The sequence below is a fragment of the Triplophysa rosa genome, linkage group LG5, assembly GCF_024868665.1.
Source record: "Triplophysa rosa linkage group LG5, Trosa_1v2, whole genome shotgun sequence".
NCBI classification, from domain to species: domain Eukaryota; kingdom Metazoa; phylum Chordata; class Actinopteri; order Cypriniformes; family Nemacheilidae; genus Triplophysa; species Triplophysa rosa.
In genome coordinates, this window is record NC_079894.1 from 26,018,612 (window position 1) to 26,046,501 (window position 27,890).

At 38.0% G+C, this 27,890-nt stretch overlaps 2 protein-coding genes and 1 long non-coding RNA gene across 6 annotated transcripts in view; 2 read left to right on the plus strand and 1 right to left on the minus strand.

Moving 5' to 3' along the window:
- The first annotated feature begins 126 nt into the window (after nt 1-126).
- ndufv2 (NADH:ubiquinone oxidoreductase core subunit V2) lies at nt 127-11,045 on the plus strand. The gene is made up of 8 exons (XM_057334656.1): nt 127-258; nt 905-958; nt 5,128-5,190; nt 5,394-5,510; nt 6,067-6,235; nt 8,427-8,536; nt 10,003-10,079; nt 10,876-11,045. Exons 1-8 carry the CDS (start codon nt 217-219, stop codon nt 10,967-10,969), a joined length of 726 nt encoding a protein of 241 aa, XP_057190639.1. The 5' UTR covers nt 127-216; the 3' UTR covers nt 10,970-11,045.
- On the minus strand, nt 5,390-12,205 carry LOC130554791 (uncharacterized). The gene is made up of 3 exons (XR_008963028.1): nt 11,936-12,205; nt 6,010-6,210; nt 5,390-5,496 (listed from the first exon to the last, which is right to left on the minus strand). It is a non-coding gene; the product is annotated as an uncharacterized LOC130554791 (long non-coding RNA).
- Nucleotides 12,206-12,759: 554 nt separating this feature from the next.
- Nucleotides 12,760-27,890, plus strand: part of ankrd12 (ankyrin repeat domain 12) — a 68,658-nt gene continuing 53,527 nt past the window's right edge. For 3 of the 4 annotated variants that reach the window (XM_057333135.1, XM_057333133.1, XM_057333137.1), the window contains exon 1: nt 12,760-12,939. The gene's annotated coding sequence lies outside the window, so the exon portion shown is untranslated. Of the gene's footprint in view, nt 12,940-13,482; nt 13,672-27,890 lie in introns of all 4 variants that reach the window. The other variant, XM_057333136.1, reaches the window with a different exon arrangement.

The window sequence follows — 27,890 nt, forward strand, 5'->3', positions numbered from 1 at the left end:
TTCTGTCTCGGTTATTTTTATCAAGGTACGTGTCCTGAACACAATGTGCATCTGTTAGCAGTTGCGCGCATGCGTAACTCTGAGCAGCTCTGAGTTCGATTACACTTACCTTGCGCTTACTCCGCCGTTTGCGTAACTAGATCCGCTCAATCGATCTCTCGCATCGATTGATGTCAGCCATTGCTTGTGTTTACGGTGACCTAGCGTGTTTTTAAGATGATTTCATCGTTAGCTCTGCGCTCAGTGGCGTCTAATGCGGTATGATTTTTTTAATTTCTGAAATTATAATAATTTAATTTAGAAGAATTGTAGAGGTGTTACATGGTAGCAGCGCGGTATCAGCGTTGACATCTGTGCAAGGGCATGAAGCTAAAGCGCTAACCGCTAAGAAATTATGTCTGATTCTGCTTATATTTCATTTAAATACTAAATACTACGTTTACTGAGATCTGTTAAAATACTGGCTCTAAAAACTGTACAGAAATGACAATAAACAAAAGATACGATCAAGACGGTTAACAAGACAGTACATCATGCACAGGCTTTATACAATGACAGACTTACATTACTACATTTATGTATTTGCATTGTGCATGTATACAGTATGCATGTCATGCACAGTCTTATTTTTTTACTAAAAGTATTTCACTTGCACTTTATATAAAATCAACTTTCTACATGGTTCCTAGCAACAAAAGTGTTGCTACTTTACACAGTACACATACTTAAAAAGACAAAACAAATGTATAGTTCAATGCAATGTAAGTCGCTTTGGATAAAAGCGTCTGCCAAATTCGTAAATGTAAATGTACAACGTCAAATTTCGTTTAAATGGTGATTTACACTTTTCTCTGTAAGTGAGCTGTCAATCATCAGTAAAGTGTTCTGTTGTGTTATATTGTAGGTGCGCAGCCTGCATCAGACTGCAGCTCGAGCTGGAGCAGGTGGCATGTTTGTGGTAAGACCTCACTCTATGTGCTTTTATTATCGTTTCTGTACATTTCTGAAATGAATTTACCAACGTATTTATATAGAAAAACACATTAGTTCTCTCCCTGTGGTAGTGGCCATAGTTACACAATATTAGTTGACTCTACAGCAGGTAAAGCAAGCATCAAAATATAAGGTGTATGTTATACAATGGAGTAAGTTTAAACTTATGGTATTGGCAATAAAGGCAAACTACAGTGTTTTATTCTAATATGCAAGAGCTCACACAGGAAAAAAACAACTCAGTACAGTTTTATAATCTATTAATTTTTTTATCCTATTTGGTTCTTCACAGTAGTTATTTCCCAGATTTTGGATAAGCTTCGCACACGTGTTGTGATTTTTAGCCAAGCCTTCTTAAAAGCTGAGCTTCAGTTTACACTCCAAACACCACTGCAAAATAAACATTTACAACCTTTAAAACATCCTTAATAGTAGAGGTGTAACGGTACCTGTATTCCTACCGAACTGTCACAGGCAATATTCCAAATATAGTCATCATTCCTATGCCCTACTCCTCCTACGTCAGCAGATGTCGCTGTTTTAATGGCATAACTTAAAGGCGCAGTTCTTGAAAATCAGCGGCCACTAGCGTTGTATTATAGTTTTGCAACGAATCTCTGAGTCATTTGCTCACCCCTCCCTTTCGAATTACGACGGTGGCCGCAACAGTATAAAAAGATGTCGTCTACTGAGACAGCGGATAGCAGTGATACAAGCAACGATGTTTCTTTGCAAAGGTAAGGCAATATATTAACATAATTAATCATTTAACATGTATTCTATTGCGAAAGTTACTGTTACAGTTCTATAATTAGATATATTTCTTGCGTGCTATCTACACGCTGAGAGTAGTGAAGTAACTAAAGTTAGCTAATCGTAAATAGCAACGCTGTTCAAAGCGTTTGATCTGACAACGACATAGGCAGTTAGGTGTAAGTTAGTAAACGTTTGTCTCCCCCTTTGTAAAGTCAGGAACAACCGGAGTACGTACCGCAGGGATGGAAAAACATTATTATTCGGAGGTTATATGGCCATTTGTATAAAATGCTAACGTTACCGTTTCAACAAAACAGTTGTTTGGTAAACATTGAAAAAGTTAAAACATTGAAAATGTTGAATTATCTTACCAGTCTAGCAGAAAACAGGCAACTTCGGCGTCGCCTTGAAAACATTTGTCTTTCAACAGTGCCTTCCATCTGGTAATAGATACAGCGATGTTTATCCTGGATTTCTGCCGCCGTTTGTCTCTAATTCGTCTGGCAGCATCACGTTTGCGCTTCTTTGACGACGGAGATTCACGCTCTGTCGGCTCTTGTGCACAATACGCATGGTCCTCCATTTTATCAAAACTTCTAAGACAGAACAATCAATTGCTTCAGCTAGACGGCGACTACTCCTCCTTCTCTACGTACTACGACTTACTACTTTGTGCGTCTTCAACTCAGTGATGACGCAAGCTGCGTCTAAAAACACACACGAAGACCAACATATACGAAACGCGCTCTGTAGAGCTGTTTGTCCGTTAGAGCTTACTGTACAAAACATGGCTGCGCAACATAACAAATTCCATGTAGATAGGCCCGCTCCCTATGTAGATACAACTGGTTTATTCTAAGGTAATAAAAACATAACTTTTCATTACGTAAGGTTTTTATACACATCTAAAGACACAGTTTTGTATGTTATATTGCATTTCTGTTAATAGATCATACAAAACATCCCGCACTGTTCCTTCAAGCATAAAACCTGTTTGCAAATAAACATACATTTTATATTTCGAAAAGTTTTATATATATTAGTGTTTATATATTATATAGCATATTTTAAAAACTTTTTAAAATATAAAATGTATGTTTATTTGCGAACAGGTTTTATGCTTAAGTTATGCCATTAAAACAGCAACATCTGCTGACGGACACAATGCTTCGTTGTCACAGGAACATGCCAGCAGAAGATAATGAGGAAATTACGTCGCTTACTTTGCCAAGTGCATTCCAAACGTCTACATAATGGCATGCAAATGCCCTGCTCACTCCAAAGTCTAATCTACAAGGGCTCTGCCCTTCGAAGGGAGTAGGGCATAGGAATGATAACTTCATTTTGGAATTTTCCCCTCGACAGCTCGTGACGGTTCGGTACGGATACGCGTACCGTTACACCCCTACTTAATAGTAAATATGAATAAAGGGCTAAGACGTTACTTGTCCTAGTGCTGTCTTCCCTTTTGTTGCCATAATTGTACAGTAGCATATACAGGTGCTGATCATATAATTAGAATATCATCAAAAAGTTGATTTATTTCACTAATTCCATTCAAAAAGTGAAACTTTTATATTTGACTTGAAAAACTGATATATTTCAAATGTTTATTTCTTTTAATTTGATGATTATAACTGACAACTAATGAAAATCCCAAATTCAGTATCTCAGAAAATTAGAATATTACTTAAGACCAATACAAAGAAAGGATTTTTAGAAATCTTGGCCAACTGAAAAGTATGAACATGAAAAGTATGAGCATGTACAGCACTCAATACTTAGTTGGGGCTCCTTTTGCCTGAATTACTGCAGCAATGCGGCGTGGCATGGAGTCGATCAGTCTGTGGCACTGCTCAGGTGTTATGAGAGGCCAGGTTGCTCTGATAGTGGCCTTCAGCTCTTCTGCATTGTTGGGTCTGGCATATCGCATCTTCCTCTTCACAATACCCCATAGATTTTCTATGGGGTTAAGGTCAGGCGAGTTTGCTGGCCAATTAAGAACAGGGATACCATGGTCCTTAAACCAGGTACTGGTAGCTTTGGCACTGTGTGCAGGTGCCAAGTCCTGTTGGAAAATGAAATCTGCATCTCCATAAAGTTGGTCAGCAGCAGGAAGCATCAGAAGCGTCTCGCCTGGGCTAAAGACAAAAAGGACTGGACTGCTGCTGAGTGGTCCAAAGTTATGTTCTCTGATGAAAGTAAATGTTGCATTTCCTTTGGAAATCAGGGTCCCAGAGTCTGGAGGAAGAGAGGAGAGGCACAGAATCCACGTTGCTTGAGGTCCAGTGTAAAGTTTCCACAGTCAGTGATGGTTTGGGGTGCCATGTCATCTGCTGGTGTTGGTCCACTGTGTTTTCTGAGGTCCAAGGTCAACGCAGCCGTATACCAGGAAGTTTTAGAGCACTTCATGCTTCCTGCTGCTGACCAACTTTATGGAGATGCAGATTTCATTTTCCAACAGGACTTGGCACCTGCACACAGTGCCAAAGCTACCAGTACCTGGTTTAAGGACCATGGTATCCCTGTTCTTAATTGGCCAGCAAACTCGCCTGACCTTAACCCCATAGAAAATCTATGGGGTATTGTGAAGAGGAAGATGCGATATGCCAGACCCAACAATGCAGAAGAGCTGAAGGCCACTATCAGAGCAACCTGGGCTCTCATAACACCTGAGCAGTGCCACAGACTGATCGACTCCATGCCACGCCGCATTGCTGCAGTAATTCAGGCAAAAGGAGCCCCAACTAAGTATTGAGTGCTGTACATGCTCATACTTTTCATGTTCATACTTTTCAGTTGGCCAAGATTTCTAAAAATCCTTTCTTTGTATTGGTCTTAAGTAATATTCTAATTTTCTGAGATACTGAATTTGGGATTTTCATTAGTTGTCAGTTATAATCATCAAATTAAAAGAAATAAACATTTGAAATATATCAGTCTGTGTGTAATGAATGAATATAATATACAAGTTTCACTTTTTGAATGGAATTAGTGAAATAAATCAACTTTTTGATGATATTCTAATTATATGACCAGCACCTGTATGTGTTCATAGTTCAACAACAAATAATAAACATGTTGAGGCTACATATATCAACATTTTTGTATTTAAAATGACATGTCTCTTAAATAATGTGCATCATAAAGAATATCTCTTAGTTGAACACAACATTTACATGCAGAATGTGTCCCACTTTGGATTGGTTCACACATGTTTGTGAAATGACTGTAAACCAAATAAACATGGCAGCCTTCTTGATGAATTGGTTTTATTGCAGATATGTCACGATTTGTTTAATATAAAATGAGTCTTTGCATATTGGTCAATATTGAAAGATGTTTATGATTGATGAATGAATCTGGTGTCTATTCCAGCATAGAGACACACCATCCAACAATCCAGAAACTCCATTTGAATTTACACAAGAAAACATGAAGGTAAGGGACTCATTGTTTGCATAAAAGACACTAAAATTATTTATCATCACACTATGCATTCATCAGATTTTCGGCATATGTTACTTTTTTGCCATTGTAACATGGGTTTTGCTTGTGTGTGGCATCAGCAATCCAAATATGTACTGTGGTTGCCAAATATTTACAATAAACGTCATAGCTGTGTGTTTGTTATTGTTAAACAGAGAGTTGAAGCAATCATGAATAATTACCCAGAGGGACACAAGGCGGGTGCCACTATTCCTGTGCTGGACTTGGCTCAGAGACAGCATGGATGGCTTCCTATATCTGCAATGAACAAGGTAAGAAAACCCATGTTTTTTTTTTATAAATACAGGGTTACCATTGTCATGGCAAACCTGGAAATGTTGGTATGCAGACAGTCCTTGAAACCAATACATAGTAATACTGTTAAAAAAAGTGACCCTGGACCACAAAACCAGTCATAAGTAGCATGGGTATATTTGTAGCAATAGCCAACGATACATTGTCAAAATGATAATTTTTTTAATACCAAAAATCTTGAGGATATTAAGTTGAGTTCATGTTCCATGAAGATATTTTGTAAATTTCCTACCGTAAATATATGAAAACTTTTATTTATGAATGCAGCAAAATCGGGAACAAAAATGGCCAGACACACGGCTACAAACTTCACTCGCTGCTGCCCGCTCTTTGAGAATTACCCACTCAAGTTTGGTATCTATGTAAAGCTTTCAGATGATGTGTAAATCTCAATTTGAAGAATTGACCCACATGACTGGTTTTGTGGTCCAGAGTCACAAATGTGGAAACTTTGACCTGCTTGTCACAGTTTTATGGAATGTTTCTGGTGTAATAATGTTGTTCGTCCCGCAGGTGGCAGAGATCCTGGACGTTGCTCCTATGAGGGTGTATGAAGTTGCAACATTTTACACCATGTTCCTCCGACAGCCAGTGGGCAAGTACCACATTCAGATCTGCACCACAACGCCGTGCATGCTCTGCGACTCTGACAGCATCCTGGAGGCCATTAAAAACAAACTGGGTAAGCAGAAACCATTCCAGCTCTCTGCTGGAACATCAAACCCTAGTATATTTAGGTTATTAGGAGATTGCTACAGTAGCCTATTCGTAAAGGCGTATGTTCTAGTTTTTCAATGTGAGCTCTATTCAGCTATGTGCATGTGACCAGGCGGCTGATACTTAGGGCTCGAATTGAAGGGGGCTGACGTATGTTTTGTAGGCTAACCCGTAAGTAAGCGCCGCGCTGGTTCCCTTGACCGAAAGCCTATGCATTTTCCCCATAGACTTTTGGAAGATCGCAAAAAATAAGATCTGTGATTAACAACGGTTTATGATGTTTACACGTTTTGTCCATCAAGATAATCTTTACAAATCAACACCACATTTGTTACTTTTGAAGCCGAAATACAATCGGTAGAAGTAAAAAGCTAACACGATGCTATAAACGGACTACACTTAAGGTCGCTCAATTTCAACGTCACCACCACCAATCCTCCGACAACTCTTATCAAAACGTTATTAAAAATGTGTTCCCTGGCAAGTAATTACTCCCTGATAGAATCCGCATGTATGTTTTAAGAGATTTGTGCCACGTTGCATTATTTGTGAGCTTTATATGTGCAATGTCTAACGTCCCCGCCAAAGGAAGAAGTCGCTTTTAGCAACCTCCGTTTTCAAGACAAAATAAGGCTTTAAAAAATCACGAGCGAGTTATAACTGGTGTGTTTTATGTCATAGAATGAAACGTGAAAATATTAAGAGGTTTTGTATACCACAGACCTTATTTTGGGCGATTTACCAAAAACCTATTAAAAAAAACAATTATATAATATAGAATTATACGTCATCTCTGAGCCTCCCTATTCGAGTGTCTCTCTGCCATAATCGTGAGTTCTGCTTGTATTTGATCATGCGAGCTGTTTCTTTGAAAATGCACAGCGTTTTCTTACTCAACAGACACTATATAAAGACTAATGTTTTGTGTAATTAAGGAGCGGAGAAGAGTGTCTATATTGCATTGCTGTCGAGTCATAGCCAGTGTAACTTACTGTCATAAATAGCCACTGAATAGCGCTAATATCTGTTAAAACATGAGATTTTGGCTAAATGACAGAAAAACCTGAGCCCCTACAATAAACGTTATAAGCTGTAAATTGATTAAAACGTAATGGCGTTGCACGGGGGCATTAAGCATTTATAATGTACTAGCATGCTTCAAGATGTGTACTTGGTCTTTTAATATCACTGATGCACACATTAAGCATTTAATAATGATTTGATTTATTGACTCAGGACGGACAAAACCTATATGTCCCACATTTACTGGTCAAAAACCTCATTAAAGTTTAATGTGACACGTCATATTGTGGAGCAGAGATGTTGAAAAGTTAATATATTCAACTAGAAAACAGTTCTTTTAATTTGTAATATTTTGCAATATTTCTGTTTTTGCCTTGTTCATAGAGAGACTTTGTTCCAAAAGATGTATTACATTTGGATAGCTCAAATCTTATAGTTCTAATCATTCTTAATATTTATTAAATAAACATTGTTGTTTAAGGTTCGCTCTGGGACATACACTTCCCCAACACCCAAAACATTTTTTTGACCGTACCATCCCCCTTGAATTTATTTTTACAATTCGACCACTGCTGATACTTGCACGTTATAATGGCTTTTCACCACTCTTTCTGACCTGCAGAGGGCTGCAAAGAGCAAATGTCTTTGTCAAAATACAAATACAAAATCTCTTAACCACACTGTACACAGACACTAGCATACACATAATACATAAACATACAAAACGCACAGTGCTTGTCTAGAATTTAAATCATTCTGATAATTATTATTAAATAATTTAATAATTTTGGAAAATACACTAATACACTACTTTTTTTTTTTTTACCACAAATGTATTTTGAATCTAAACACACAGCAATGTGACTGATTAAGTGGCATTTTCTACAATTTCTTATTCATTAATACATCAAAACTGACCTAATTTACTCAATACACATTCTTCATCTTATTTATTAAAGTACAGTATTACAAAATAATGTATTTGTATTCTTTTATCAAATTGTAAAAACACGTTCTGCTTCTGAAATGATTTTGCTTTCAAAGCTCTAACCATCTTGCATGTTGAGACATTTTTTTACTAGCAAATACACAAAACGCTGTGGGACTAAAAAAACACAAATCTTCCCTCTTAGGTATCAAGGTCGGGGAGACCACAGCGGACAAATTATTCACCCTAACAGAAGTTGAATGCCTCGGTGCCTGTGTGAACGCCCCGATGGTTCAAATCAATGATAACTATTATGTGAGTATGATCACAAATCTCTTTTTGTCTCTTGCTGTGAGTGTATTGATAAAGAGGCTAGTTTTAATGTGGCCTCTAGGGGAGGCAGTTTCTCTGTTAGGAAGTCAGTCTGTGTTTTGGATGGTCAATAGAACCCAACTCCATTTTTCTGAGATTCTGTTTCTAGATTTGTTTTGAGTTACTTTTTAGGGTTATCGCTCGTTTTGTCACCTGTCAGATAAAAATAAGTCTGATTGCTTAAAAAGTAGTCTCTTCAGAAGCATCATGAATGTCTTCAGTCCAGGAAATTGAAGTATAATATTTAGGATCAGGGGTTTGTTTATGTGTCTTTGTTTTTAGAGGACTATGTAACCTTCCCGAATGCCCCGTTTGAATATGGAGATTTGTTTTCCATTTCGAACCCAGCCCACATCCGTAGTTAATGTACAGGTTGACCAAGTGTCAGGTTTAAGCTTGTTTGTGTTAAACAGAGCCCTGGATGACCCGCCAGGTCAATGATGTAATTAGCTGTGGCCTTCCAATGTCTGAAAACTAAAAAGTCACAAATTCACTGTCTGAAATGGGTTAGCAGGTCTTGTTCTTACAGCTTATCATTGGTGACGTCATCATTTGATGCTTTGTTCAGTTTTTGTGGTTTCTAATGTAATTGTAAAGGCAAAATTGTTACTGGAGGAAAAGTGTGTTGTGTTCGATTTGATCTGTGTGACATGTATACATCTAGATAATTCCCTACAGACCAAGACAGCTGTGATCTGTTTAGAAATCACTCAATGACTTGCATTTAGTGTCACATTTTCAGAAGTGGTGAACAAAGGAGTTTACCTTTAAAGTTATTCTTCCAAGTAATTGTAACACATGAGAAGGTCAGTTTCAGAAGGTGTAGTCTACTTACTAAAGTTGCATAAAATCTGTCAGGAACATGTGTATGTCATATTTTCCCCCAAATCATTTTAATTGAAAAATGTTTATTGACTATTTAGATTACTTTGCATTGTGGTATTATTTTCATGAGAAATTACATGTGATGTGATGTTTTTCACATCAACAATCTTCCCAGATTTATTACAATAACGTAAAAGCAAAAGTTTTGAAATTTGTAAAGGCAAGTATTCAATACATTATGATTGCACTTGCAGTTTCATTTCAATATTTAATTAATGATAAATATGCTGAAATGACAGCAATAAGAACATAATAAAAATCACACCTATTAATAGTTGAAAATTATTTAAAAGGAAAACAGAGTGTTAATAGAATGAATGAATGAATGAATGAATGAATGAATGAAAATTTATCAAAAATAATTTAATAAAAGTATATACAGTAGTTTTTGTGAGGTTTGCACTAGAAGGTTAAATATATTCGGGCTTATGTAACAAACTCTTTGTAAATGAAATGAAAGAAGCAAGCTTTTTCCATTAACGATTGTTTCATGTACTTTTATTTCTCTTTGCTTTGGATTGTAGGAGGATCTTAAACCATCAGACATTGAGCAGATCATTGATGAGCTGAAAGCAGGAGGAGTTCCTCTGCCTGGTCCCCGGTATGAAAGCTCTTCACCTTTCTATCTTCACTATAATAAATGGGTCTGGGTGATATTCCCAAAAATAAAAGCCTTAACAGTCTAGCTTCAAATTTATATCTCTGTATTATTTCCAGTTGTCCAATATTCTATAACTCACAGAAACAGGTGAATAAAAGTTTGAAAGAATGTTAGCGATTTTTAGTTCTGGGACATCATCCACTACCATAGTAGAAAAATATTGTATTTTTTTTTCCCCGCTTAAACACAAAATGAGATATTTTGAAGAATGTAGGAAAACAAACAGTTCTGGGGCACCTTTGAATACCACTTAATTTGTTCTACTATGGTAGTCAATGATGTCCCAGAACTGAAGATTGCTAACCTTCTTCCAAATATCTTTGATTAGAACAAAGAAATTTATACAAGTATGAAATTACATGAAGGTGAGTAAATGATGACAGAATTTTCATTTTAGGGTGAACTTTCCATTTAATCATGTGATTCAGAGTAAAGTGTATTTTAGTTGTGAGGTCACCGTACAGGACATCCGTTAACACAAGCTTATTAAAGGGATTGACCGTCAGTAAAAGGGTCAGCTATTAGTTATAGGAGACTGAACATATGCTTCGCTTACCATGTCTATACAAGCAACTGTATTTATTACAGTTTTAACATTTAACGTGTCCCGTATATCTACTAAATATCTACCTTAATTAAATTGCAATTACACAGGAACATTATGTGATGTTGATTATTAAGTCTGTCTGCATGCCAAGAATGTTTTAATTGATTTGAATATTCTTGCCTCTATCAGGAATGGACGCTTTTCATGTGAACCTGCTGGTGGGTTAACTTCATTGACAGAACCACCCCCTGGACCGGGCTTCGGTGTGAGACCTGACCTGTAAACATGCGCCATTATCTGACTCGGGTCTTTGTAAACATTAGACATGTTCTGTAAATAAAATGTTATCATTAATTATATTCACTTGGCCCGGTGTGAGTTGTTTAAGATGAATGTTTTGATCATGAAAAATAACACTATTCACATAACCAAAGACACATGCGTTTCTGAGGCTGCTTCACAAGCTTGTGGTTACCAAATGTCCCCTTCACACCACCCCCTTCCTACTGCGAGTTGCACCATGGTAAATACTATACTTATGCTGTGCAAACAACATAGGTCTACCTGTGTATATGCATTCCAACAAAAAACACAAAGCATCGCTGTGGACTGTTGGCCGGTGACAGGCTTACATTCAATGTACAGAAAACAATAATATAAGACTCTTTCTAAAGCATGTCTATTAACCAACTTATTTAACTACACACAATAATGTACTGTCTAATACTTTTATTTAAGGCTTTTCTCAGAAAATAACTATATATGTGATTATTTAAAAATATTCAGTATTTAATCAGTATTACATATGATTTACTTGACCACACAGTGATTTACCAAGATACACAGTTTATACACAGTATATAAACATACACATTTGAGTCTACCGCCCACTTCTGCACTAGACAGCTGCAATGCCATATCTGTACCACACATGTTGTTTCTAACATAAAGATCACCTCTGCACACCACAACAGTCACGTTTCATGCAACTAACTCGAGCTGCTCTAGTCTGTGCATGCGCCCATCCCCCCACGCACGCAGATATTCTCCTCTGTGATTCGAGCTCTTTCTGCAGCACAATACAAGGCAGTCTACCGCGCATGCGCGAACTCTTCCCCACATGTAAATAACTGACTGCGACACAACAAAGATAAGCCTCGAAAGCTCGGCTGGCGCCATTTTCAAACACACTTTTGAGTTTATAGGAATAGAACGAACGACGTCATAATGCATCTCGACCTTTAAATACCTTCTTTATGGAAGGCGAGCGTGTCTCCGACATGAAAGTTCCAGAACGTTCGCGCACTCGCTCTCTCGCCGCAGCGTCGGACGGAACGGGTGACGTCAAAGTGCGCAGCGTCAGCCCCCCCCTTTCGAAAAGACAAAAAATATATTGCAACAGGACAAAATCAAAACAAATCTCTGAGGCATGAGATAAACACAAAAAAGCATTGAACGCACTTAACAATTCGAGGGGATTTTTGTATTAACACAGTATTTAAAAGTTATCCTTGTTTTATGTGTTTATTCTTTTAATGCATCTGACATAATTGGAACATAAAAAGGGAAAGCTAAACATACGAACGTAGATAAATAAACTCAAATTAAAACACCCCAGGACATCTGTAATATCAATTTCACATTAACAAATCCTACATTAAATCATATTTATTTATATGTAATTTCAAAGCTTATTAGATTCGTTTTTGTAAAACTAATGTACATTGCAAGGAGAAGACTACAACAAAAATTAATTAATATCAAAATACAGAGCAAAATAACTAATGACTAAAAAATAAAATAGTAAAATTACATAAAAATAATAAAATAAATTAGAAACAATGATATAATGAAAAGATAAAATATTACATGTAATGTTATAATACGTTATAAAACTCAAAGTGTTTATTAAATCGAAACATATGAAAGCCAAATATAAGGGCATGGAAGCATAGGCATGGAAGTCCTGGCAGAAGAGGAAAGCTAGTATGAGCATGCGCAGAAGCCGTGCGAGCGCGGCGGAACACATGACCGCGTTTCAGCCAATGAGCGCCGCGGCTCTGCGTGTTTTTTTTCTCGGGCTTTTCTTAGACACGAACTGACGGCGATGTTTTCAAAACCAGCACCGAGAGACGTCACACGGCCGTAGGGTTAATGTTCAGTTTTTACCCCGCGACACACGCATTTTTATTCTATATCTATTCTTCGACTCGCGAGTAAATGACGCAGAGGAGGTCGGAGAGCTTCACGGCGGTAAGTGGAAAGTTTTCGTTGTTTTTTTCTGGGCTTGCGATCACATATGGAGGAAAACGTTTTTAGTTTATAAAGAGCTTAACCAAGCAGTCAGAGAATTAGTCGGTCTGGTAATGCTCGTTGCGAATAGTATTATATCTGATAAAGCGTCATAAACAGGTTTGCGCTTTGTAGCGCGTAGTGCGCGCGACAGTGACAGGCGCCTTTGGTGTGCGTTGAACGCGAGCGCGGAGCCCTAGAGGGGCCCGCATGTCTCATAAACCCACTGCGGGTTATTGTCTGTGCGTGAGAGGGGTGGTGCAGTCCGCAGCGTGATACTGTCTCTTATAGACCTCACATGAAATTTGATTTTCAGGTTAGATGTGCAACCAGAATGCGTAACGTTGCACGAGCGCTTGACAGGGTTGCGTTATTTGCAATTCGCATAATTCCCCACGCATACGTTCTGTTCATTTTAAATAATTCAATTATGATATTTGCACGTGCATAAAAATGCACGGGGGCATGCTCATTTATTTGAATGATTTCTGTTTTCTGTTGCAGCTGCGCGTGAAATATCGTATCCATGCATGCTGCGCGTGAAATATCGTATCCATGCATGCTGCTCGGGGTGTGTGTTACCACAAAGCTTTATTTGGTGACCGTCCTTCGCGCAGAAACCTTTTGTCTAAAGGACGAATCGTGCAACGCCAGTCAGAAGCTTGTCAGATGCACGCAGTTGCATTTCACAAGGTTTGTCGTATTTGATTTTCTTGGTGACATAACACGTTACTACATTGTTTACTATGAGCACAATCTAATTGAACGAATCAGACTTTTACAGGAGGCAGATCTCATTCACTGTCAAAACCCGTTATTTCTGTCTACACAGACAGAAGATGTGATGGATATTATCCCACGTTTTTATTACTGGTTTTATTTCCGAGGGTGGATATATATTTTTGCAAACAGCTGTTTAGCATTTGTGAATCATGAATTATTGTGAAATAATAATAGAAATGGATTTTTAAGGTCTGGTTTTACTACAGTTGAGATGTGCTTCATGTAATCTAGTCTTTTGCATTGTTTCAAAAACAATGCAAGCAAAAGGCTAGAATAGTTTCCTATTATTGGCTTGCCATAATACATAACGTTCTGTATTTTAATAGATAAATGATGATCATTTATGTCTCTAAATATTTGGTGATTTAAATGTCTGCGTTTTAACTACTGTGTAGACATATTGCTGAAATATGTATGATAATTTCAGTATTTTTAGATGTTGCTTAAAGGTTATAGTTTGACGTTTATTTTTGGGCAGGACAATTTTGATATTCATTTTAGCCTCTAAGTATGGAATTTAGATTAGATGTCTACGCCCACTCCCCTGGTCCTGTTCTACACTCACACACTTGCAAAATGACATATTAGGGATTATCCAGAAATCCCAATTTTCAACATCTGGGCCACCGTCCAACAAGAGCTTGTGGTTCTTGCTGTTTTTCCGTTGACCCTTTATAAAGTCACAGGGCCACATGCACGAAAGGCCCCTTTGTGCATTTGCTCAATTCAGCAATGATATGGTGGACAATAAAGGCAGATTTTTACTTCTGCATCGGACCTACGGAGTAGCGCACCTTTCCAAAAATGTAACAGCACGTCAATGCGACGCGGACAGCAAGCGCTATGATTGGTCTACTTGAACCCCCTCCCTTCAGGTAAAAAAAACTCAGTGATAGCGTCGGGTTTACTCATACGCATTTCCATACGAATTAAAAAAATAAATTACGTGTCTGTATGTAACAACTCAAGCTTCAAAAGTGAGGGTTTACTTGCTGCTATCACTGCAAAATGCTTCAGACAACTGCTTCTTCTTCTGCTCTTGTCTTGATTACACAAGCAACATGCCTGCAGACACTGACGCCCTAGTGGCCATTGCCTGTCGACCCGGACAACAACGCACAAGTGTAAACAAAAATGTCCGACGCAGAAGTAAAAACCCACCTTAACAGGCTTGTTGCTGTAAAGGTTATATTAGTGCTAGTGTGTCTCTGAATGCTTTGTTTATAGTTATGTGGCATGTTTATGTTAGATGAGTGAGCTGTGCTGCTGCTAAATGTGATAGGACTGTTGCAGTGGTTCTAAATGCGGTGGTCCTGATGCGGTGATTCGCACTGTCAAGGCAACACTCTTAAGGCTTGTCCACACCGGGACGATAATTGCGCGCGTTTATCGTCGAAGTTTAACGCCTCGTGAATAAACAAAGGGTGCCAATGGGAGTGTGCACACCGACGTGCAAAACACTAGGCATAAAAGCGTCATTTTTTAAAAACGCCTCTGGCTTGTTTTTTTAGTTTGACGTGCTGTGTTAAAAACTGGCCGACCAATGAGATTGCCGCTTTTGTTCACGTGCCTGGAGCTGCTGAAGTTACAGTAAAACACGACTTGGTGGTGCTCAAGCACAAAACGGTCTTGTCGAGCACATATTAGCGGTGTCTCGTTTCGTAAGGCTGCGTCCTTGTGTCCTCCGGAGGTCTCACCCTCTAAAAGATGCGGTATATGGAGAATCCTCAATTTAGAATTAAATGAGACGTCCTTCGTAGGACATACTGGCAGGAAAAGAAACAGGAAGTACAACGTTGCACTCGCACACCTGTCACATTAATTAAAATGATTTCTAAATTATTTTGAGAGGTAAAACGTTGGTTACTTTCTACCTTAAACAATGCCAAAAGAGTTAAACAAATATAAAAAAATTTGCCTTACTGTTTTAAAAAGTTTAAAAATCATAAAAATGCTTGTAAACCTAATTACTACATATGCCTGCCAAGATAAAAAAAGGTGACACAAATTGTAAACTGTTAACATTTAAACACCACATATTTGATTGAATGTGCAGCTGCTGCAGTTTATTCAAATAACAGACGTTGGCCGACACAAAGAATTGTGGGTTGTCTCTAGCAACGAAGGATACACCTCATGTGTCCTCCAAATTCTCATGAAAGTAGGGCGCATTAGAAGGGTGCATATGGAGTGTCCTACCTGCTTTTATGAAACGAGACAGCTTCGATGACGTAACAAGCTTCAAATAAGACCTCCGGAGGACGCAGCCTATGAGACACAGCTAATGACAAAGAGGAAGTAAGATGAATTCTTCTTTTGTCTGACAAGCGAGTGTCAGAAGCATAAAGTTGCACAGCGGCACCTTGTGTACCGGGGTATTTCTGTTTTTCATTAAGCGCCATCACTGTCAGGGAGTGAATTTGCACGTTCACTCGGCTCATCGCCAGTGAAAATCTTTGTATATGAATGCTGAAAAACTTCTCGAAAAATGCTGGCGATAAGCGCGTGCGAATTTATGTACGTGCGTGTGTACAAGTCTTTAGTCCAGCGAAATAACAAGCTGCAGTTGGCACTTGGAAAACAACTCGAATCGAGACAAAATAAAAAAGACTGACAATGAAAAAATGCTTAAATATATCAATTGTAATTAAAATGTATTAATTGGTCTTAACCAAACACACAAATGTGTTTTATTGTTTTGTTTTCATTTTAAGTCCTTGAAGCTAAAGCAGAGTATCGACACCTCTCCAATTAATACAATTCTCTTTGATTGAATAGAAGCTTTTTAAAAAGCACAGTTCACCCAAAAAATTAAAATAAAAAGACCCTCATATCATTTAAAACCTGTATGTGACTCCCTTCTGTGGAACACAAAAGAAGATATTTTGAGAAATGTCTCAGTGGTTTTGTGTTCATACAATGGAAGTCAAAGGGGTTCAGTGTTTTGGTTATCAGTGTTCTTTAAAATATCTTATTTTTTGTTCTGGGGGAAAAAGAAACTTATACAGGTTTGGAATGACATGAGGGTGAAAAAAATCATTTTTGGGTGAACTATTCCTTTCATTGGATTATTATTCGGTATGTATTTTAGGGTTATTTAACGTTTATAAAAACGTATTTAAAAACAATACGGACTTTAAAAATGCATTTTTTGTTGGTTATATGTATTAGGGCTGTGTATTGGCATGTGCCTCCCGATACGATACATATCACGATAGATCGGTCACGATACAATATATTGCTATGTATTTCGATACGATACACATTTGCGATATATTGCAATACTTTAAATAGAAAATGTAAAAAGTAGAGCTAGAAATACAACATGATGTGCACCACCGGGAGTTTTCTGTAAGGATAAGTGTAAAAACATCCCTTACCACTGCAGAGTGGCCATGATGTGCGATGCATGGACCTTTAGATCAGAGGTTTGGGTTCTCAAACTGTGGATTGCGCCCCTCAAGTGGGTAGCACAGGGGAATAAGGTGGCTCACGCAAGTCACTTGGCTGTTCTGGTGCATTACAGTTAAAACACTGAACATGGGCAGTATAAAACCCCTGGTTCATCCGTGCTGTAAATGTGCTAGTGTCACATCCGTGAAAGCACAATAAATGTCATTGTTACTTTTCTTAATAAACTTTTTGTCTAATGCACTGCAGTAGCTAAAGTGACTTGTGTCATGACTTGAAGCCTACAAACAGCATTATTTTATATAACTCATTACTCCATGACTTATTTTGAAAAGCAAAGCACACCCACACATCAGCTCTGAGAGCTCCAAGCATTCTTATATTTTTCGCCATGCTCGCTTCCACTTACTTTTGACCGTATGTATATGACATTATTTAAATAAAAATTATCGATAGTAGAGGTATCACTATCGATACACTATCGAAAAAAAAATATATTGCGATAGTTACATGTATCGATATTTTTGCACAGCCCTAATATGTATTAGGGGTTGTAGTTTATGAGATTTGCTAATTTGTTGTATTAATCCATCCCTATGTAATTTTTTAGCTGAGACAAATGTGGAATAATTGCACTTGTAAAATAATTCGTCTCGCCGTAGCATTATCTAACATGAGAACTTGTTAAAACCATTAAAGAGTACATTCCTCAATATTTTTAAGGGCTTATTTTGGTTTATGGAGTGTCCGACAACAAGTTTATGTACATACATGATGTAAAAATACTATTATTTCGTAATAATAAGCAGTTTTTATTACCTTACTTCTTGACTGACTCTCAAATGATTCGTTCCGCGATTCATCTGTGTAATCTCCGCCTTTCCGCCAGCGTAGTCTGATCTGATTGGTCAGATAGTGTAGTCTGCTGTGATTGGTCAGATGGTCTAGTCTGCTGTGATTGGTCAAATGGTCTAGTCTGCTGTGATTGGTCAAACGCGTTCAGCATGTGTCGCAAATGGACCGCCTATCATTACTGCTGTATTACGGTTTGCAGGTGGTTGGATATTAACAGTGTATAGAGAGAGATGGCGTCGATTTTACCTTACCAGTTCGAGCCCGAGTCTGACGAATCATTCTTTAATCCTTATACAGATGCCAGTAAGAAAAAGGACTGTTTTAGACACTTCTCTTGTAACAGTTAGTTATCACGGCATACAGTGTACGGTGTTCGTATCTTCAGATGTTATTATAACTATAGTACACCACGCAGTTCTTGAAATAAAGACTTTGCGAGTTAATATGGTTGAACACTTACATTAGCGCAACGAGTTTATAGCTAACGTTAGGTAAACAAACAGTAACAACCCCAAAAATAACGGTAACGTTAGCTAAACACAGACATGAGATAACGTCACACAAATTTAATTTTAAGTAAAGACAAAAATAAAGAGTCACACTTACAGGTTGTGATTCGGTGGAGCTTACAGGTCCAAATAAAGTTGGTATTGCAACATCTTTTAAGGAAAGACGTTTAATGTATCCTGCAGTAAAGGCGCCAAGATTGATGAAGCAATCTTCGGTAAAATGACGCGCGCAAAGTAAAACGTTCGGTTTATACTCCTTTGGTGTCGTTTGAAAAATAAATAGTAACCATTTTTTCCTCAGAAGTTCTTCCTTTGGTAGTGAAAATAAGACTGACTTAGTTTCACTACATAGAACACAGCTTCTCTTAGACATGATGCACACGTCACGAACGAGCTAGTACAGTGTTTGGGGAGGAGAGAGTTAAGTTTTCGCAGTCAGTAGGCGGGGATTTTTCTAGTGACGTAGGTACATTGTGGTTAAAGATTCGGACAGGTCATGGCTTGTTCGCGTGATTCAGAGTCGATTACCTTTTTTATAAGCTAATAACTTTGTTATTCGTTCACCTTCGGATTTACAACTTGGCAGATTGCTTACATTCAAACACGGCAAAATTAAACACTTCATGAAATGTATTTTTTATGATCTCAAGGAATGTACTCTTTAAATGTAAATTAATTGATGTACATAATGTGCGTCAACTACCCATGTCTGCAAGAAATCAAGCTGCAATGACAACTGCACCCCTGCCACTGCACATTTCACCGCTGTGTTTACAGTCACGTCCCAGTTTTGCTTTCATTGACACCGATGACATAGGTACGCCGCAACGTTTCTGTCGAGTTCACTCACTGCATGCTGGATGCTTCGAGGAGACGTATTTCAGCGAAGCTCGTGAGAGCAGGAGCTGTTTATGCGAGAGGGGAGACAACCAAGCCATCATACAGTATATACAGATGGGATATTTGTGAAAACATTAATAAGAGACGGAGAAAGAGAGAGAGAGAGAAAGAGAGAGAGAGAGAGAGAGAGAGAGAGAGAGAGAGAGAGAGAGAGAGAGACTGAAACAGGCATGCGTTAGAGCAGCCTGACTCACTCTCCTACCCATTAGACATTGGCCTTTGTGCTCTGAAGCTCTCCCGAGAGAGTTCTCTCTCCCCGCTTCACGTTCAAACTCGATGCCATTTTTATTTTGCCAAGCTTCTTTATTCCCGCACAGGCGCGTCTTTGAAGCGTGAGGTTTTATCTCACAAAAATGGGATTCGCGTCTCGTCTTGATGTTGAGAGATTTTTCTGAATGTATGTAATTGTAAATTCTCTTTGATCGTTTTTGTATCTGGTCTCGTTTTGCTAAAGGATGCCAGGCAGCTATAAAACTGCAGGATTTGAAAGAGGTCCATGTTTAAGATCTTATTTCTTTACAAACGCTGATTTTTTCCCACGTGTTTGAGGAGCTCACCTCATCGCTGACCTCTGGATCCATTTCGTAAAATAAACACAGCCGCTTTCGAATTTCCCTCAGCACAAATATAATCCAACAGCCTTGGTATTGGCCGACCCTTGTCAGCAGACACATGCAGAACTCTCCAGGATTCTGCAGAAAACTTTCAGTTCTATGCATTCGTAGACTTTTGAGTGTTACAAATTGTGCATTATTTCATAATGTTTACAGTTAATAATTAGAATGTAAGTACCTTTAGCCCCATTTAAAATGTTACCATGGTTGAACAAATGAACTAGTTACCATGACCGGTACTTAATTATTCTCAAAGAATTGTTGGTATATTTTACTGCCATTTTTAGTATGTCATAGTTATGGGTGTCAGAATATACCCATATTGACAATCAGGGCCGGTTCTAAACATTTGGACGCCCTAGGAAAAACATTTTTTTTTTTACATAAAATATTTTATTACACTGTAAAAATGTAACAATTTTAACAAGTTAATTATATTATTAAAGAGTCTGTTTCAATTTGAAATTGCTCTAAATAAAATTTTAGGGCAGTCAGGATAAAAAAAATTCCTTACGTACAGACTAAAAACAGCAGCAGGTTTTTAGTATGTATGTACTGGATAATGTAACGCAGCCGGTTGTTATCTGAGAATAGACAGAGTGATCACACGAGATATAGAGATATAGATCCGACTGTTTACTTTCATTTAAGACAAAACGGACTGTTTAAATGGGTTTTTGACATAACCTTGTGTTTCACAGCATATAAGACGTGCAAATAGAGAACTTGCTGGTAAGCCTTGCGCTGTATGAGAACTGCCGTCTATGCGCGCACTTCGAGTGAGAAAGTTTTAATGTGCAAGCGTTTTAAAACGTGTAACAATAATAATCTTTGATGACAAACAATGCTAAAGACTGTAAAAGAGATATGCGGGGACATGCGTCGCGCGACTCGAGCCGCATGTAAAGACAGGTGCGTGCAGCCAAGAGTCAAGTAGACTGCTGTGTATATGCTTTTGAAACACTGTTGCATTAGTTTGATGTTACAGTATGTGCATCAAAGTTGGAGACACATTACAGTTATGGAGGCCCCACCTCCAAGCCTGCCTGTTTTGCCCATAGGTGGCGCCGGCCCTGTAGAATAGCCGATATGTTTCTGATATACACAGGGCTCTAGACTGCGACCAAAATGGTTGCAAATGCGATCGTTTTTTATAACATGCGAGGTAAAATTTCACAGAGTCGCATTGGTGCGAGTGCGTAAAACAAATTTTTGCCCCAGCAAAGATTTATTTTAACATTTAATGTGATTTATGAGTGGTGAATGACGCGCTTGTAATAAGTGCAGGAAAGAGCACGCAGAGAGCTCATGCACTCCCTCTGTCTCCAAACTAAAGTGTGCGTTTGACTTCATTCGGTGTTGCGCAGACCGAACGGCATAAAAGCATCACGGGACAAAGCGCTTCATATGCATTTAAAACGCTCTCACGGAACATTGATGTCATATTCCGATCGTTCTGTACAGCGCTTAATGAAGTCGAACACGTCGGTTTCTGAACTGTCTCTCTCCCTCACACTTCAATCAAAAGCTAGGTAGGAAGATAGAAACCATGTTTCACGTGGCACACATTCTGAGAATATTTTTTACCTGAATTACAGCTGAGTGTTAATGTGCTGTCTCTCTCCCTCACACTTCAATCAAAAGCTAGGTCGGAAGATAGAAACCATGTTTCACGTGGCACACATTCTGAGAATATTTTTTACCTGAATTACTGAATTGAGTGTTAATGTGCTCAAAAACATGTTGCCTTTTCTTACTTGACAAGTGTTCTACACATGAATCTGACAAAGGAAAAATCCTATCCAGTGAATAGGGCTGTCACGATTATTAAATAATCGTCTCATCGCGATTGTTTGACCTCATCGCGATGGTTTCAGATCATCGCAATTATTGCACATCTCTATAGAAGACACTAGGGGGAGCTGCAGTGCATCTGCATATTGCATTATTTTAGTGTATATTGTAACTAAAGCATGGTAATACTTGTAAAATGTACCACCACAACACAATCACTTTAAAAAAAGTACAATTTAATATTATTTAAGCAAATCTCAGTGTGAAAACCAATCTACCAAAATTTCATTAACAATCAAGTAAAATTTTATTGTAGTCTTGCAAGTGAGAAAAAAACAGACTAGAAGCTTTTCTATGACTGATAGCATTTTAATGTTGGCTTCAATTCACTCCTGATCAATTTACTTAATTTACAAGTATTTGGCGGTTGTATTATTGACAGGTAAAATCCTAAACCTTAAGTATGATGACCCAATATTTTCCTATGTATTTCCAAGAAAAAAACATAGTCTTGTATTCAGAACAATATGGTCGTTTCAATCACTGAATCAAAAATGTATGAGAATTAAATGTCAAAGCTCAAAAACAGACAATTAATCGTCATAATCGCGAAAGCCCCAAAACAGACAATTAATCTTCATAATCGCAATGATTTATTAGACAATTAATCGTCAGTCAAATTTCATAATCGTGACAGCCCTACCAGTGAAGTGTTTAACGTCTATCTTTTGTAATGTCCTAACAGCTGTGAAAAACAAACATCGCGTCAATGTCCGATTCGCAACCAAATGACTTATTTGAACCGAATCATTTTGTTGAAATAACTCATATGTCGAACACTGAACTCACGAGACTCACTGTCTGAATCCATCAAATCAGTCACTCAAAACACAAGCGTGTTTAGACCATTTAACAAGACTGTAAGATTAGTAAGATTTAGTATTTAAGGTTTATTTATGACAATGTGTAGTAAAGTACATATATAATAATTTAGTTCTGAGTTGCTTCTGAGTTTGAGCTAGCTAATTTAATTTAATTTTATGTGGTAAAAATAAAGACTGTTATTTAAAAATAAGGTTAGGGAAAAATGACATCTTTTTGCATAGACGGCAATAAAGGAGGATTGTGAATAATGACAGGTTATATTTGTGTCAGATTATTTCAGCATCTCATAGCCGACTTAAAAAAAGACAAAGTGACAAATTAACTTTATTTTATTATTGTGTTTACATGAGGTACAGTTTAATCGCGTATTAACAATATAGCCTAAATCAAATTATTATTGCAATATGAGGGAGTGTGGAAACATACTTAACGTTACGTTACGTTTATTATTATATTATTATTATATTATTAAAGTGATATTAACGAATGGAACCTATAATGTAGGCCCTACTTACTATTAAATTGCACAAAGTATTTAAATGCTATATTTTAGGTACTATAATACAAAAATTTTAATGTTTACATCTTGTTGCTACACATTTGAAACATCGTGGGTGTGTTCAACACAGAGGTCGCGTTAACCGAAAATTCTCCGTAATTGACAGATTTTTTATACCAGTGATGGAAAAATCTGAAGGCCGTCCGTCATTTTGACGGATTACAATGAGGGCAGTTTGCAATTCCCCTTTTTGTCGAGTTGGTAGCATCCAATCATTTCCTTTCATCAGAACGTGATCGTAGGGACGCGTACGTTTCTCATTCATTACTCAAACGCCTCGTCCATTCAGGAAAACCCACGCAGAATCAGCGGAGACTCGCGATGCGGAGCCAGGGGCGTGTATAAACAAGACTATGACGGCCCACCACCGTCTAATTTGTTTCGCCATAGTTTAAAAAAAAACTGAAAAACTTTTTGCACTTTTTATAATAACACAGCGATCTCTACTGTTGTTTGTGGCGTCGCAAAAACCAGTGGTGTGGTGTTAACATACTTTTTTCCTTCAGAAAGTGATAGGACTAGCGTCATTTTGGATAAACCTTAACTTTCAGTGAGTGGAAAAAGAGTCTCCCTGCGTCTTCTCCTTTCATGACCTAACAGCAGCTTAAAGTGTAAGTGAATAAATGAATGATTACAAAACAGCGTGTACAAGCACCTGTCATTGTTACTGACTGGACATGAACATTTGTCTGTAATTTGTATTTTATGTCTGATAACAGAAACATTAAATATGTAAACGATTTCGGCTTTATTGGGTATTAAATACAGTAAGTTCAAAGAACGCATGTACGTCGCGATGATGTCACAAACATGCTAATTGGCACGTAATATCACCCTGCACCATAGTGACGGGTAAAAATAGATTATGACGGATTTTTTACGAGCCTGTCCGTCAAAATGCCGGACAATGAAAAAGTCTAGTGCAACCTCTGGTTCAACATTATGACACAAATAGTTTCAAGCATAGAGCTTAGCTTATATTGAACTTTATTCTTTTAAAAGTATACAACAGGGCCGTGCGTTTCCAATGTGTTGACAAAGTAGTTACAACGAAATTTGTGTACTTGCATAGAGCACAATGCTTTTTGTGTATGTAGAGAAGAAGTCAAATGTGCATGTCATAAATGTCAAGCTTTCCCCCCTCTCGTGTTGCTCTCGAACAGCACGCACTAATAATCTGAATTTCCTCTTTTTCGAGTCCCTTATAGAAACAGATCATGTGTGGGGAAAACCCAGTGAAAATACGTCATGTTTCATTCTTCACCCCTTCAAATGTCAGGTTTTGAAAAGTTAGTGGGACGACAGTGTACCGTGTGGCTCTCCGGGCGTATGGGACCCAGCTGATGTGCTGACTGGAGTCTTCCACCGCTGATGTTTCCACTACAATGGAAACATGTAAATAAAGAGACACGCTTACAAATAAAGGTTCTTCTGTGGTTCTGTGCATCACCTAAGCTTTAACCAAGAACTCTTTCTACTTATCAAGAGCCATTTTTAGCTATGTTCTCTGAAGGCTATAAAGGTTGTTGTCGATGTTTCACTGTAGGTTTGTCATATCTCTGTATTGGTTGTAGGAGAGCCAACAGTAGTAAAGTATTATTCACTGTACCATAGTAAATATGTTTGAAATATGAATGATTTTTTTACATGCTGATATTACTAGTTTTGGTCGCTATTAAATTTGACTTAAATTTGTGTTTGCTGCTGTTTAAACACATTATAGTGTGATTTACAATTCACAATGAATAAATCAAGTTTAGCCAATATAAAAATAATATTAACATTTCATTTACACAGAAAATTATGCCCCTCACAGAAATCTCGTTCTATAACATTTTGAGAATTGGACCTTTTATTTTTAAGTGCACAGGCTTGGTTCTTTGACTGTCGGTCTGTTTTTTAAAGCCTCGATGGGCTGCTGCATGCTGTTAGATTGTAGGACGATCGGTTTCTAGAAACCCCTCAGTCAACAGGTTTTGTGTGTATGGTCGCGGCACACATGCCGGCAGGAAGTACAGTGACTTTCTCCTTACGCTCAGATGCAGACTGCATGCACGCTATATTATTTTCTGTAATATTTTTTCACATGTAACCGTGGTTTCAAAAACAAACAATGTTGCGTGCGGTCTGTGTCTTGGGCGTAAGGAGAAAGTAGCTCTACTTCCTGTCTGGATGTGAAACCACAATTACATTTTCCTGACATCCCTCATAGCCTGTGTTTTATATGTGTGTGGACTCCACAGTAAATAAGCTCTGGGGTCAGTGGAAGTGGGTTTTGTGCTAGTTGACAAAAGTTTGATTTGCATGCACTCAAAACTGCTGTTGAGCAAGTGTACACACTACCAATCTAGTCTGCACTAGAGCAAGTGTACACACTTACTAGTGAGTGACAAGCAGTCATACAGAATGCCCTTTTGCATCATCTATTTAAAGTGGAGGTAACACACGCAGTTTCTGCTAATCTCATATTAATCTTGAGTGCCTATAGAGTAGTATTGCATACTTTAGTTTGATCACATTTATAAAAGACAGATACAGCAGTACGATTATTTCCGAAAACAGTCGACCTCCTGGAGGTGTGCAGTGGGCGGAATTAAAGCACGAGCACACAATACATCATCGCATTATCCCTGCATAAGCGTTGATTCACTATAAATTTCTTTTTTTTTTTATAAAAGTGTCTGCCAAATGAATAAATGTAAATGTTGTTTACATGGTGCATGTACGCACCGATTGCCAACAAAACACAGACATATGACTCAGGTTCACTTACCGCGTACGGTTCATGTCCGGCATCTTTTAGCGCTGGGACTGCTCCATCTGTCAGTTTCAAACAATCTGCAAATCCAGCTTTATATCCACCGTTTATATAACATCCATCACCAAAATGCCATGAACAAACAAACAGAGCTGAACTTCTGTAACGAAGGAAGCAAATTGATGGACGTGCTCTTTCTCTCGCTCTCGCTGGTTGACGTGTGGGCATGCTTGTCCGGGAGAATTGTCCAATAAGGGACTAAGAATCCTTGTTACGAAACGGGAATCTTTCCGAAATCTTTCCGAACCCTAGCAGAGTGTATCGAGCACAGAAGTACTACGTCATACATCCTACTCGTTTTTTGACAAGTTGACCACAGGGCTCTAGACTAACTTTTTGCACTGGTTGCACTGGTGCGCATAACTTTTTTTCTTAGGTGCACCAGCACAAAAGTGAGGTGCACCCAAATTTTCGACCACATCGCATTTAAGACCGCAGTTTTACCAGTTCACTTTTTTTTTTAAATCGCTGTCCATATAGGCAAAATTGACTTGTAAATGATTAACTAACAATCTGGTCAACATAAAGTTCTTGATTTGAAGCACAATTCTACAAGAAAGGTAACTTACTGAAAAAGTGTTGGTGCGTAAAGTGCTTCACTGAACTGAAACTTAAAACATCTCAAGATAAATGGACCAGGGCTTGACATAACCTGGGAGGTTGATGGCTCCGTGTCAGAGCATTGCTTATGATTTTCGGAAGGATCAGGACTTAACATTATTCACGAAAAAGTTGTCAATCGTTCTTTTCATCTTCTCTCATCATCCGCGCTACATCCACTCTGTTTAACTGACGGGCCTATAGGCTCCTCACCTCTCTGTCTGACTGCAGCGCACGCATTTTCACACGTACACACCAGAGGTTGCACTAGACTTTTTTTATTGTCCGTCATTTTGACTGACAGGCTCGTAAAAAGTCCGTCATAATCTATTATTACCCGTCTCTATGGTGCAAGGTGGCTTTACGTGGTAATTAGTATGTTCGTGACGTCATCACTCTGTACTTGCGTCTCGGAACTTGTTGTATTTTAATACAACTGAATGCCCAATAAAGCCGTTGTTGTTTATATTCTTCTATATATTTAATGTTTTAATGTTTATGTTCATATGTGATTCGATCTGGGAAAACCCAACACATGGTGCAAATTTATATATTACAGTTTTTGATACCATATTCAAGCCCTTTCCAAATCAGTTTTTATTTTGCTCTTGTGTATGTAACAAAAGTTATGGCTGAGGTCGACTGAAGCGCTAGGATTTTCAGGAACGGAATTTGGAGAAAAACGGGTTTAAAGTTAAGTGATGAAAATAAAAGCACAACAGTCCAGTATTACAAGTAAAAGTCACTTTACAGTGGTAAAAGACTCTAATAACAATTTAATAAAAAGACATTTCCCAGTGTTAAAGTCTATAAAAATACTGTACAAAACCGTTTGAATAAAACGAAAGTAAGGAAAATGGTGCGGGCACACTTAAAGAACGAGAGCTCTGCCGTTATCACTACACAAGGAAACTAGCAAACATTACGGATAACAACTAATGAGCAGTGAAGCAAGTTTTACCTGGTTTATCATGTGCATAGTGTCTGGACTTTTGATCACCTTGTATGTTTTGCGATCGGATAACTCCCGGTGCTGCAGACGGGGAGCTCTGTCATCTCACGAAAACATTGTATAAAAAACTTTGCATGGAGTAGTTTGCACAGGACTGGCGGGAAATGTGCATTGATACTCCTTCATTCTTCATGTTATGTGGTTTACTTTGATAGGTGAACTGTCTTTCCCG